The sequence below is a fragment of the Alnus glutinosa genome, chromosome 2, assembly GCF_958979055.1.
Source record: "Alnus glutinosa chromosome 2, dhAlnGlut1.1, whole genome shotgun sequence".
Taxonomy (NCBI): domain Eukaryota; kingdom Viridiplantae; phylum Streptophyta; class Magnoliopsida; order Fagales; family Betulaceae; genus Alnus; species Alnus glutinosa.
This window is the reverse complement of record NC_084887.1, coordinates 9,237,743-9,252,424: the sequence shown is the minus strand read 5'-3', so window position 1 is coordinate 9,252,424 and position 14,682 is coordinate 9,237,743. Positions and strand designations below refer to the sequence as shown.

Below are 14,682 nucleotides of genomic sequence, written 5' to 3'. Positions count from 1 at the left end.
ACCAAAGTCAATACATTGTTACTTAGATCATTACCTCTTTTTCTTGGTACTCCTGATTTAATTACATGATAATCATTTTATACCTTGTGTGTTTTTCATTTCATCTTGTACAAATAAAGTTTTGGTAAATACTACTGAAACACTCAAGTCCGAACTTTAGGATAATCAATCCCATTAAATCTACATCAAGGGGAATATTCATTATCGTTTTGTTCCATAACAAAGGATTTGGATTTATTCTTGAAGAAGGTGCATGTTCCACAATACTACATGCGGTCACCCAACGCACATAAGTGTTGACCAGTAATTTCATCTTATTCTTGTATATCAAAGTGACCTACACTTCACATCTAAGTTCGCAATCTTCTCAAGATTTAGATTAATTGTTAGAAGTCGTCGTGCACGTACATCATTCATAATCATAGTGTTGAAAGAATGATGACTTACATAGTCCGTTCGGATCATGGCACTACCTTGTACTTATACAAACATATTAACCCGAAGCCCTTCTTACTTCTCCTAATCAAAATAAATCATTAAAGTTAACATGTTACAGTTTAGATGGATTTCCTAATTCCATTTACGACTACAAACAATCTTTTATAAATTAAAGCGACCTATGACTATGATCTTTTGTGTGATAATCTCATTACTCACACCTTAGTCAAATACAATGTAGCTCAGGGACCTTACATGTATATCATATGATATATTCAAACATATATATAGATGTAAAGCAATAATATATATGTCCAATGTTCAATATTATATAATTTATAGAAAAGAAACTTGATGCAATTGGAGTTTTGGACACCAATTCCAATATTGTCTCACTTATCCTTAATTCCATTTGGATACTTATCTGTAATCCTTATTCACGAAATGAAACATCCAATGTTTCACCAAAGCAAGTAACTTCTAAATAAGATATAGCAGATTTTAGTCACAATAGAATTATGCCACGTCATTACCTCTTTGAGAGACTCTCCCTAAGAGACATCTTCTTACTTGAGATAACTTTTGCGTCTCTATGAGTTGCATAACTTTCTTGGTCTAGTCTGAAGTTAAAAACCCTTTTGTCGCTATACCACTTCAACTAACTGTCTTACCTACAAAAGTAACGCCCTTTACTTTTTAGTAAAACTCTATAAGACTTGTCAATAATCCATTCCCCATATGTCTTGATTTTGACTCTTGATAGTACTCCTCCATCATCATCAATGATTAGGGTTTCATCAATTCTATGTATTACCAGCTTACTTAATATCTCTCATACTCATGGCTATATCCAAGTCTTTGATCTAACATTTGACTTGTTAGATCAAATTTGATATTCCAAAACTGGGATACATGCATAAGTTCATCAAAGTACTTTTGCATCTAGCATATTACATGCCTCTAAATCCATGCTAAAAACATTTGTCTGCCTATATCATTCAGATGCATCTATCATGGTGATTATCTTAAAATAATCAACCTTAGACTTAATCTTGAATAGAAGTCAAGCATGGTTACAGGTGATGAATTTTTTCATAGTAGATCCCTTTCTTTTCTAGAAACATTCTTTACCGCCATTGCTTTCGAAGGTTTTATCCTTTCTTTCTATTCAATCTTTGCTTGTAAACTCAACTACAACATCTGAGTTTCAATGCTATTAGGCGCCTCAACAAGTAATTAGACTTGGTTGGAATATCAACTTGAATTTACATAGCCTTGATCTATTTATCCACATCCAATAACCATTCCATTGTATTCTTTGGGATATGATTCATCAACTAAATCTCAACTCCCACTACAATATGGTCAGTACTTCAGATATGTAAATAGTAAAACACATAAGTATTTGAAACATCCGTAATGTCTTCAGTTAACTATTAAATTATCTCTTTTAGTATTTTAGCAATCTTTTAGAATCTCTATACTCTTTCTTTGGATTTACTCATATAGTCTTAATTTTTAGGGTTAAATACCCTATTGGTACTTGAGTTTTAGGCTTTCTTAAATTTAGTACTGAGTTTTCATTTGTTTCATAGGTTGTACCTAAGTAGGGGTAAAAACCTGTTTGGTACTCCTGTTACATTTTTCATCCAAATATTAACGGTTTGCCACGTGTTAACCTCAGCAATTGACACGTGGCATTATATAAAATTAAAAATAAAAAATAAAATCTTCAAAAATTAATTAAAAAATTTTAAAAAGAAAAAAAGCCACCCCCTTGGCCATCATGGGGGTGGCCGGCCATCCCCATTTTAGCCAAGAGATCCAAGCATTGAAGTAGATTACAACTGCTGCGAATGCAATAACCACAGAGACATCCCTATAGAAAGCATAACTCAAAGACCTCCATGGATTCTTCACCCAACAGTGCTTGGAAATAACAACTCAAATCTCAGCTATCTTAAATGAAGGCGGGGCAGTTGGGTCGAAATCATCTTTTTCACCAATCCCCTGAAAGCCATTGCCAAACCCTCCGGCATTCTCCATGTCTTCAAGTACCGGTTCCTTCACTGGAGGGCGCTTAAGCTTTTGGTTGCCAATCTTTTTCTATAGACCTAATTGGGAATGTGGATTGGAGGCTTGGTGAACTCTGTAAGGTGAAAGGGTTACAAGGCTCTTATATTTTACAGCATTCTATCGAGGGATTGATGCACACGTGAGAGTAGAAACACAAGAATTTGTCTCTGGATGCGCCGCCTCTATTTAGAGGGTTTGCCCATGGGGTGGTTCGGCCACCCCAAGGGCCAAAACCTATCAATTTTTTTTTCCCAACCATGGGGTGGCCGAACCACCCCCCAAGGGGGGTGGCTCAACCACCCTTTTTTTTCTAATTTTTTTTTTTTTCAATTATTTTTAAAGTTTTTTTTTACTTATATATATATATATATATATATATATATATATATAATGCCACGTGTCAACCTCAGCAGTTGACACGTGGCGGACCGTTAATATTTGGACAAAAAAATGTAATAGAGGTACCACACAGATTTTTACTCCTAACTTAGGTACCACCTATGAAACAAACGAACACTCAGGTACTAAATTTAAGGGGTAATTACATTTTCCCCCATCAACTACCAACCATTGTCAACATGCCCCCATGAACTGACACATTGATCAAAAAAGAGCATCAACCTACCATATTTTCATACTTTGGCCCATTTTGCAGGGAATCCCGTTAATTTGGATGGAATATGCAATTTTTGAGCATTAATTTTGGTTTAAAGACCAAAATGCCCTCTACAGTAATTAATAAAAAATATTAAAATTAATATATTTTTTTTTAAAAAAAAAAAACAAAAAAAAATAAACCTAAGGGGGTGGCGAGTGAAACACCCCAGAGGTGGCTTCGACCACCTCTGGGGTGGCTCGCGACCACCCCTAGCCTAAGGGAAGGCCGCACGGCCACCCTAGCTGTTTTCTAGGATGGCCGTGCGGCCACCCTATTTTTTTTCTAGGGTGGCCGCGAGCCACCCCAGAGGTGGCCGCGAGCCACCCACGGCCTCTGGGGTGGCCACACGGCCACCCTAGAGATAAGCTGGGGTGGCCGGAGCCACCTCTGGGGGTGGTTCGCAGGCCACCCGGCCACCTCAAGGGGTGGCTGCCGCCACCCCCTTTTCCTTTATTTATTTATTTATTTGTTTAAGATGAAGGCATTTAGGTCATTTTTGAAATTGAGTTAGGGCATTTAAGTCTTTGCATGAATTAGACTGACGGAAGGAGCCAAAGTATGTAAAGAAGGTAGTTTGATACCATTTTTTGGTCGAAGTGTCAACTCATGGGGGCATGTTGACAACGGCTGGTAGTTGATGGGGGAAAATGTAATTACCCTTAAATTTAAAAAAGCTTAAAACTCAGGTATCAATAGGATATTTAACCCTAATTTTTAAGAACTTTGTATGAACCAACATCTTCTTAGCAAATAACACTATATAGTTTCCATAACCTTTGTTTTTTTTTTTTTTAAAGAGATTAGGTAGAGTATCACATTTATTACAAAAACATTTATTCATCATATCCCACAATATTGGTGTGAACCAAAAAAATAATCAACTCTATTCATATTTTGATGAGTTATCCTAAGAGATACTTTGATTAAATCAAAAGTTTTTTATGTATCTAGAAACTAAGAGAATTTCATACATAAACTTCTCTTCTTATAACAAATCATAATATCCTAACCAAAGCACATACCTATTCCAAGCTTTGTTTTCAAAGAAAAGAACCTTTTGTTCATATTATCCTAGAAGAAGGATTCTTAGACTAGGATCTTCTCAAGATCCAATAGACCTCTATAGCTCATCTAAAACTAGTCTTTGGATCCTTGATGAATGAAAAAATACAATACAACTTTGAAAATACTTATGTTTTGTTAGCTCAAGAATAAACATCAAAGTAATAAGTGATTCTAAAATTAAATGTCATTTATACAAATCATAATAGTCAGACTATCAACAACAAAAACTGAATTGACTATCAATCCTTTATTGCATTGTTATATTTCAAAAATATCCATTAAAACTTAAGAAAATTACTTTTCTGTAACAAAGTCTGAAAATTAAATGATTTAACAAAAAGACATCCATGGAATCTTGATTCCACCTTCAAACTTCAAGGTATGTCTTTTCTTTTCTTGGTTTTCTGGTTTCCTGAAACCCCTTGCAATCATATTGCAGTCGTGTATTAGTACCAAATCCACACATCAAGATTCTTTGTGGATTCTTACTAAAACATGCATATAACCAAATAGGAAAACTTTACCTGAATGTTTCATTGGCAGATATTTGGGACAATTTCTCATCTATGACAACTACTTTGCCATCTTCTTTGGTCTCCTTCTCTTTGTCACCTTTCGGTTTTGAGAAAAAGGTTTCACCAATATCTATGCCTGACTCTGCTTCTGTCATGCTTTTCGTTACTACTCTTATCAATTCAAACGAAGAGCAAACATCTTTGCCTTTATACTTATGGTAGCGATCCAACCGATGATTAAAAATAAGAATTTGGTTTTGCAATTTATCGGTTTTCACAACTACGTGGATTTTAATATATTTAACCACTCGCAATAGTACGGGACTTTGTAGTATAGTACTAAGGAGGGTATCATACCACAATGATTGGGGGGTTGTTTAAGTTATGAAATACTTAAGACGTTGCCTAATTTAATTTTGAAAAAGATGATTTGTTTTGTTTTATCACTAAGCTAAACAAGTAAAAATGGAGAGTTTAAGAACAAGGAAAGTATAGGGCATTGATTTCACTCAATCCTCGTACACATGGCATACTATATTTCTCCCGGATTTCCTTCACAAGTGTAATACGAGCGCGTAATGATTGTCAATCACACGACGACCTCAACATGAATTTACTTTAGTTAAAGACAATGATAATCCATCTATTTATACAAAAGTCATTCAACTTATAACTAGGGTTGAATGATTCATGCTCCCTAGTATGGACTATAAGACCTATTAATAAGCATACACATCTATGGAAAAAGCATAAATCATCTTAGTTAACACATAATCTCCACATAAAATTACACTAAAATGGAAAAATATTTTAAGCAATAATTAAACTAAAAAGAGTGTGGAGTAATATGTGTTCCCTAGCATGAGTTATCAAATTCACATAAATTGTGTCATAAGCACCATTACACAACCATCTTTAGGCTATGTAATCATTACACTTTTATGGAAATCCAAGAACAACACAATCAACCCATGGCACTTAAAAAGAGTTTATCAACACCCTACAACTAAATTAGCTACTCATGGAGTTATGGGATTCTCTTATAGAAGAAGAAGAACCCATTTCTCTAAGAGATATAAAAACTATAACCCACACTAACAAGATATAAAACAACTAACTTAAAGGAATCTAACTTAACAACTAAAAATACTCAAAAACAAGCTTTAAAGGAAAGAAAATCTAAGAGGAACAATTAAAGAACAAGCTACGGGTTCTGGAATCTAAGGATTCCAGAGTTATATTCAACATAAAATAACACAAACAAGAGAAAAAAGAAGAAAGAAGTGCTGGAAACTGTAAAGAATACTTGCATCAACTAAACTTCAACTTCACTTTACTAAAAACGAATTTAAAATAAGTTACAACATCAACATACCTTGAAACTAAGCTCTCTGGAAAACATGAAGAAAAGGGTGCATCACTTGAATGCATAAAAACTAAAAAAAAGAAAATATTAACTCAAACTCCCTACATATTAATCTCTCACATCCATCCTCTATTTATAGAGGATTTGGTACAACAAACCTAGCTCAAACAATCACTCTCAGTCGCACAAAATGATGGTGACAACTTCTGATTAAAACCGCACAACTTGAGGATGAATTTGAGCCACACAAAAAACTGCTGACATCTGAAGATCTTTCTGAAATATCCGAAGTCGATCAATCGATTTATTTTGCCTTGGAGATTTCGATCGATCGAATGTAGATCGATCGATTTTTCACTCAAGGAAATTTTGATCAATCGAATATACTTGATCGATTTTCCTCTTCTAGGCAGGAGTATTTGAACTTCAAATGTTTTCATTACGCTTAACTTGTTGATTTTTTTCTTGTTTTCAATTAAGACCTAAAAAAAAGATGAAACACTAAAACATAATAACACATTATTTACCAACACAAATTAGGGTTTAACATATGTAAATTAAGGGGCTTTGAATGTAAACATTCAACGCTTATCAACTTACATCTGAATTCATTAAAATAGTGTATCATGGATCTAAGGATTTCATCAACCTTAGATTGATCATTAACCTCAGCATATAATAAACCTAGTTGTTTCAATTCAAGAACCTCACTCTGAATTGAAAAACCATCAGTCATTTCGGTATCTGTGTCCTGTTTGGAAATAAGATATATTGTTCCCCAAACTTTGCTTCCAGAAATTCTAACATATCTGAAGCAAGGCCAAAGTCTTGCAACTTTGTATAAAGCTCAGGCGTTAATGATATTAAGATGTTATCTTTTGACACTTCATTAACATGAGACAACCAATTGTATTATTTACTTCTTCATTAAGGGTCTTTAAAGCAGGATAGTCAAGATGAGTTTGCACAAAATTGTGCCCTTCTAGTCTCAAAGATTTATAATAACTCTATATCCATTGTTTTTAAGTGGATTCAAAAATTAAAATAGCAGGACCTAAAGGCATAACAACAGGATCAAATGAAGAAAAAAAATAGAATAAATAACAATATCAAGATATATATATATATATATATATATATATATATATCAATTTTGCAAACAAATATAATTAAAAGAACATGCTCCGAAGGGAGCAGGACCCACGGGCAAGGCGAGATGTTTTTAAGCACTAGATTAGGCGAGACAACTTACTCAATATCAACATCCATAGATATTAACATCTTGTCGCTCACCTTTAGTATCTAACATTAAGATAACAGAGCTTCAAAGCGAAATTAATATCCTAAATTAGTCAATTGTATACCATCAAGTAGATTTGATGTGATTGTCAAGTAACTCTACGAAAGTGTGGTCATTCTAAAATTTCGCTATATATCATTCCTCCGTCTGTCAATAAAATATTTTGATGACAGCACTGTAACTTTCCTTGTAAGTAACACAAAAATGGAATGCCTGCACAAGATTCTTCTTAATTCAAACAATGCACAACTGTACTGCACTTCAATTTCATCTTCATTGAAGTCAACACAAAATTTTACATCTTTAATGTACTTTTCACTAATGACATCAAATTCAGTCACTTGATAGGTAGATATTGCACCTTCTTTTTTAAGATAGGAGTTATTACAAAACATGATTCTTATAAACTCCTCTTGCATTTCTTTGAACTTTGCAATGGTGTAGATATGTTGAAACTTCTTCTGTAATGAAAACTTGCTTACATATTTTATCATGCTATTAAAAGATTTGAAATCAGCACGTGTCTCATTTTCAACCATTTTTCTCAAAGCATTATCAAATTGGACGACGAATTCCTTTAAAGTGGTCCCTAAGTGCACATAACCATAAAAAATGAGTTCATACTTTCACTCTGCTGCGTAGTAGCCATTCCCGCGCAAAACCTATCTTTCATATATGCCGGCACCCAAAAAGTCTGCTCACTATATAACCCATGTAGCCAGGTATTATCTTGAAGTTGAAAACAATCAAGTACACTTTGCCAATTTTCCTCGAATTCATCACATGTTTGAGTATCATACAAACAAGTTTGTAGGGTACTCTTAATGTCACTGTACTCAACATGAGCTCCAAACTTTTCTAGCAGCTTTCACATAATGTGCCATAGACCAAATGTATGTTGAGTGTTTGGAAATTTTTTTGCAATTGCACTTTTCATAGCCTTATCCTGATCTAATATAATTGCACATGGAGCTCGGCCATTTATGCACCCCAACCAAGTCTCAAACAACCAAACAAATGTTTTTGTATCCATGGTTGATAATAGTCCTGTCCCAAAAAGTATTGTCTGACCATGGTGATTTACTCCTACAAAAGAAGCAACTGGCATGCCGTATCTATTAGTCAAGTGCATTGTGTCAGACGTAATGACATCCCCAAAATCTTCATACGTTGCCCTACTCCATGCATCAGCCCAAAACATATTTTGCAACCTACATTTATCATCCATGTCCATCACATAAAAGAAGCCATCATTTTGCTTTTGCATTCTGGCAATCTTTCTCTCCAAAGGCAAGATTCTCATACCCCCCCCCCCAAAATTTCAACACCCAACGAGTTAAAATTCTTATACAGACGTATTCCAGCTCTATCATTTAGCTAAAGCCTTCTTTTCACAGCAGAGTCTCAATTCTTATTGCATCTAAAAGACCTTATTTAGCCTGGGCTTAAACTATGATTATGTTCAGCCACAACTGAAGTCATAAACCATTTTTCATCAATAGCCCGCCGCTCATTGATCTTTGCCATACACCCTGTTTTAATTGTGATGGGTTGTGAGCGGCGTACAATAGCCGATGTGCAATGGGCGTTGCTTGAGAGAGGAAGATTTTGGAAGAAATTTAGGCCGGAAAATTTTTGCGTTCTGGGGATGTTTTGGGGATTTGGGGATTTTTTGAAATGGTTTCAAGATTTCATTTTTTTTTTTAAATTGAACTGACGTGGCAGGCTGACTTAATAGTGCCATGTCAGCCTAGTTGTAACCGGGTCTAAGAAATAGCAGCTCTCATTTTTTTTTGGGTGACTTCTCACAAAGTTTAAATGTTCTTTATCCTTTACAATTTACAATTTTCAAAAAGCCGGTCGTTAAATTTATACAATTCACATGAACGTGACTAAAGGTGTGGATACTCTTTGCTTTTTGGGTGTGTTTGTTGCACAACTTAAATGTACTACTCTTATACAATTCAAAATATATCGGTAAGATCCATGCATGTCAGTTCCACCATATATGAGTCCTACCAATATATCTTAAATTGAATAAAAATTATATATTTAGGTCTTGCAAAAATTATTTCCTTGCTTTTTTATAAGAACGGTAGGAGAAAGACAAGTAATTGTATTGGAGAAAGGGCTTCACTTTTTCAACTGTTTGAATGTACGTTCACACCTAAAGGTGTGTTTGGATATTTTTCTTTGAATTTTACTTTTAAGCTTGTTTGATATCCATCATTAATGACTTTAATTTCACATGGCAATCATTTTCGTCGTTTAGGTGAGGGTTTTTTTTTTTTTTTTTTTTTATAAATATATATATATATAAGTAGAAAGAAAGAAACAACAATTAAGGAACTAAAAAAGTAGAGACGGAAACCTTTCCAAAACAGGTAGGAGAAAGTCCAGACAAGAAAGAAAGAGTGGGAATGCAGCCAGAAAAGTTTCTGATTGCGGCCTAATTTGCCAAATGATGGGCACAGAAGTTTGCATTTCGGTTAACATGACTAGCCAGCCAAGTAGATGAAGAAGGAATCATGGATATAGCCTCAGAGATGATAGGAGCAATACGTCAGTCTTGTGTATGATCCGGTTTCTGAAGAGCCAAAGTTACAATAAGAGAATCACCTTCTAATATAGAAGAAAAGAGCTGTAAAGATACGGCCAGACGAACAACCAAAAGAGTAGCAAAAGCTTCCCCATAAACAACTGTGCAAGGAGGACTGATAAGAGATGAGCACTGTATGATAGAACCAGAAGCATCCCGACAGACTGCAGCTTGAGCAGAAAAGAATCCCTAATAGCAGTATCATAATTAATCTTGAAAAAAGAAGCACCAGGTTTCAACCAAATAGCAGGAGGTGAGCGTTGTGAGGCCCAGGCAGAATGATGTTCCAAAACAGTCCTATTAATAGTAGCAGAGAGGACAAGGGCATTTGGAACAATATTATCATGATGCGCTTTATTGCGAGCAAACCAAATACTATCACAAGAAAGGGCAGGAAAAATTTGAAATAGATGAATATCAGAGTCAAGAATACCAATAATACCAGGGTTAAGTATAATTTGAATCCAGTCAATCATATCAGCAACAGGTAAGGCATAAGAATCCAACACCAGAATGATTGCCTCCAAACAATACGAGCAATAGGACAAGTAAAGAAAAGATGATAAAGAGAATAAACTGGATAGGAACACAAAGAGCAAGTAGTGTCATAGATAGAATGAGGAATGGAAAAGGAAATACGCACTTTAGTAGGAATAATGTTCCAGACCATTTTCCACAAGAAAAGCTTTAAACTATTATTTAAATTAAGTTTCCAAAGAGCTATCAAACAAACTTTGGAAAGAGGGGAGGGGAAAGAAGGATCAAAAGAAGAGAGATGGTGGTGAGCTGATTTTGTGGAAAAAAATACTTGTAGTAGAAGGAGTCCAGAGAATGGAATCAGACAAAGGTTGAAGTCTAATCTTCATAATTTCAGAGACAGTAGATGGCGTAAAAAGAAACTGCAATAAGTTCTGCCTCCAAGTCAAAGAAGAAGAATGGATCAAATTGCAATAACTAAAGGATAAGAAGAGCTAAAAGAGGACAAACGAGGCTCAGGTAAAAAATTGAGTAAAGAAGGAATCCAAGGAGAATATCAAATAGAAAGCTGAGAATTAAAATGAGGAATAAAACAAACTCTAGAAGAAAGAAAAGATATAGTAGATCGAATGCCATTCCAAATCCAGGATCCAGAAGAAAGAGGAGCAGATAAGATATTACCATATTTAATATACTTCTGCTTGAAGAGAGAAACCCAGAGGCAATCATGATGTGATAATAACTTCCAGTCAAGCTTAGAAATGAGAGAGAAATTAACATCTTTCATAAGACAGAAACCCAAGCCACCTTGATCTTTAGGCAAACACAGAGACTTCCAGGATTTGAGGGAGAGATTTCGAGATTTGTCCTTTGGAAATCCCAACCAAATTTTTTTGAAAGCCCGATCTAACTGATGACAAAGTCCATCGGGAAGCAAAAAGGTACTCATAACATAAGAGGGAATAGCAGAAGCCACCACTTTAACCAGAACCGTTTTCCCTACCTGTGATAGGGTTTTAGAATGTCAGCCTTCAATTTTCCCCTGTACTTTATCCAAAATATCCGAAAAAGTAGACGTTTTAGATTTACCAAATAACATAGGAAGTCCAAGATGTCGAGCAGTAGCAGGGGTACTAGCATAAGGAAGAATAGTCTGGATAGCAGATATCAGAGTAGGAGCAGTATTCTTACTAAAAAGAATATTAGACTTTGTGACATGAACAGTTTGCCCAGACCAAAGACAATACTTATCCAAGCAAGTCTGAATAATAGAGGCCTCACTTACAGTTGAAGTTGTAAAAATGACCAAATCATCAGCAAACAGCAAATAGCTTAAAGGAGCACAGGAACGAGCAATTTTAAAACCACGAAGACTGCTATAGAATAGACGGAAAATAACTTCAGTCCCAATAATAAAGAGAAGGGGAGACAGAGGGTCACCTTGCCGCAAACCCCGAGAGGGGGAAAATAAGCCAAAAGGACTACCATTGAGCATAATCGAAAATGAAGAGGTAGTAATACATAACCGAATCCAGTGAATCCATTTTTCATGAAAGCCAAGCTTCTGAAGAATAACCAATAAAAAATTCCATTCCATTTTGTCAAAAGCCTTTTCCATGTCAAGATTAACCGCCATAAGACCCCTTCGACCACGCTTTGATTTAAGAGTGTAGAACATCTCATGAGCCAAAATAGAATTATCATGTATATGATGGCCAGGAACAAAAGCTATTTGGAAAAGGAGAAATGATATTAGACAGAAGAGGCTTGAGCCTATTGGCCAGCAGCTTGGAAATAATCTTATAAATAATATTACAAAGACTAATAGGACGATAATGATGAACAGTAGAAGCTCCAACTTTTTTAGGAATAAGAGCTATAAAAGTATGGTTCTGTTCCGTTAAAAGCTGGTTATGCTTGAAAAAAATTCCATATAGCTTGTAGAACAGTATCTTTAATACAATCCCAATATTTCATATAAAAGAGAGCAGTAAAACCATCAGGACCAGGTGCTTTAGAAACACCAAGACTAGCCAGAGAAGCATGAATTTCAAATTCAGAAGGAATAGAACATAGCATGACATTATCAGCATCAGAAACAGAGCATTGAAACAGAGCCAGTAGTTCCTTAGAAGGAGCAGGATTAGAGGTGGAAAAAATATCTTTGAAATGAGAAACAAAACAACCACCAATAGTAGTCTGATCAGAGAGCCATCCATCATATGGAGTGTGAAGAAGATCAATAGCATTTCGCCTATGACGAATTAAAGTATTAGTGTGAAAAAACCTAGTATTAAGATCCTTGCAGGTAAGCCAAAGTTCTCTAGATTTAGATTTCCAAAGAGATTCTTCTTGAATAAGATATTCATTAATTAAAGACTTGAGATAAAGCTCCAAAGATAAATTATAATCAGAAGGAGAAGCCTGTTGAGTAATATCAAGTAAAAGGAGAGTGGAATCCAACTTATCCTAATATCGCCAGAATGATACTTATTCCAATATTTAATAGCCTTTTTTGTGAGTTTGAGTTTTTGAGCCATACAAGAAGAAAAGGAACCATAAACAACAGTAGACCAAGCCTCATTAATCACAATACCACAAGTAGGATCACGAGTCCAAAATTCCTCAAACCGAAAAGGTCTCGGGAGATATGGAGAAGGAATAGCAGTGTTAAGAAGTAAAGGATTATGATCCAAAGTGTAAGCCGATAAGTGGGTAATAGAGATAGCAGGGAAAGCATGCAACCAAGAACTAGAAACAATACCACGATCCAATCGTTCCTTAATCAATCCATGACATTGACGATGATTAGACCAAGTCAAAGGATTGCAAGAAAAACCCAAGTCGATCATACCAAAAGAGTTCATAAAATGTCCAAAGTCATTTTTGGAGCAACCATTAAAAGGCCGGCCACCCAATTTATCCAAAGACGAAGTAATAGAATTAAAATCACCAATACAAAGCCAAGGTACCGAGCTATCAGAACCAAATTCCGCAAGCTGTGACCAAAAATCAAAACCATGTTTCTGATAAGGAGGTCCATAAACAAAGGATATCAAACATTGCACATCAGGAGAATTAGAAAAGTAGTGAACACATATTAGATTAGGAGATACAAACAAACTTGTAAGCTTAATATCAGAGTGCCAAGCAATCAAAAGTCCTCCTCTAGAACCAGAAGGAGGAGCCTGGACAGATAAAGAGTAACCCAGCTATGACAAAATAGAACAAGCCAAGTTAGTTTTAGTGTCTGACAAAAAGATGATATCATGATGATTACGCCTGATCATAGCCCGAAGTTCACGAATTGTAGAGGATTGAGCTAGACCTCTACAATTCCAGGAAAGTATAATCATGGGACCGGAGGGGGCATGGATGAACCAGCTGCCTCTGAAGTGGAACTAACAGGAACAGAACCTGCACCAAGAGTAGTATCATCAGGTAACACAAAATGAGTAACACTGCATGCCTTCCGAGCCACCTTATGGGTTATGCGAGCACCAACAGGAGAAACCACAGATGGAGAAATAACCCCCACAGAAGCAGAGACTGCAGGTGAAGAAACAACACCAATAGGAGAAAGAGAGATCAGAGCCAGGGGGCTAAGTACCAGGCAGGTGGAAGAACCAGAAGGAGTCACCGAGACATCCAAAACTGGAGGTAAAACCACCGAAGCAGGAGCAGAATGCCAAAGAGCTGTCAGAGAGGAAGCAGCCAACTCCATACGAGCCTAAAGACTCAGTCGAGGACTTGCTAGAGGAGAGAAACGTCGCTTCAGGGGAGGGGATGGCAGCACAGCAGTCGTAGAGCGAAGATCACGATCTTGACCACAAGAAACAAGAGTACGGCTTGGGGAAAGCTGCACAAATTCATCTACAAAAACCCGTTTCTGACCAGAGATGGCAGAAGCACAGCCAGCAGAGGGCCCAGAGGATGGGACCAGTCCATGAACCAGATCAGTCGGAGGACAAAGGTGAGGGTGAGCCAGGGAAGGCATAGAGCCAGATGGCTTGTGTTTGGGCCGGGGGACATGGGTATAAACAGGAGGGGTAAAAGACTGGGCTGGGGGAGGTGGGTCAGTGATAATGTGAAAAAGCCTAGGGGAAAAAGAGACAGTTGGGCTAGCAGGAACAGTTGAAGGGCAAAAAGGATAAGAAGGAAAAGGGCCCATGAACCGAGTGTGAGAGG

General features: G+C 36.2%; 1 protein-coding gene across 1 annotated transcript; it reads right to left on the bottom strand.

The window, feature by feature from the left end:
- Positions 1 to 11,518: 11,518 nt before the first annotated feature.
- Positions 11,519 to 14,218, bottom strand: LOC133860266 (uncharacterized). The gene is made up of 4 exons (XM_062295902.1): positions 13,856 to 14,218; positions 13,062 to 13,682; positions 12,456 to 12,963; positions 11,519 to 12,222 (listed from the first exon to the last, which is right to left on the bottom strand). The coding sequence occupies exons 1-4, from the start codon at positions 14,216 to 14,218 to the stop codon at positions 11,519 to 11,521; spliced, it is 2,196 nt and encodes a 731-aa protein (XP_062151886.1).
- Positions 14,219 to 14,682: the final 464 nt, after the last annotated feature.

What these genes read in the sequence shown, in the direction of transcription:
- LOC133860266 (XM_062295902.1), bottom strand. Translation starts at nt 14,218, where the DNA reads ATGGAGTTGGCTGCTTCCTCTCTGACAGCTCTTTGGCATTCTGCTCCT. An exon ending in TTAATGAGGCTTGGTCTACT is followed by an intron (nt 12,964 to 13,061) that starts GTTGTTTATGGT and finishes TGGCGATATTAG; the next exon opens with GATAAGTTGGATTCCACTCT. An exon ending in TTATATGAAATATTGGGATT is followed by an intron (nt 12,223 to 12,455) that starts GTATTAAAGATA and finishes TTTTCCAAATAG; the next exon opens with CTTTTGTTCCTGGCCATCAT.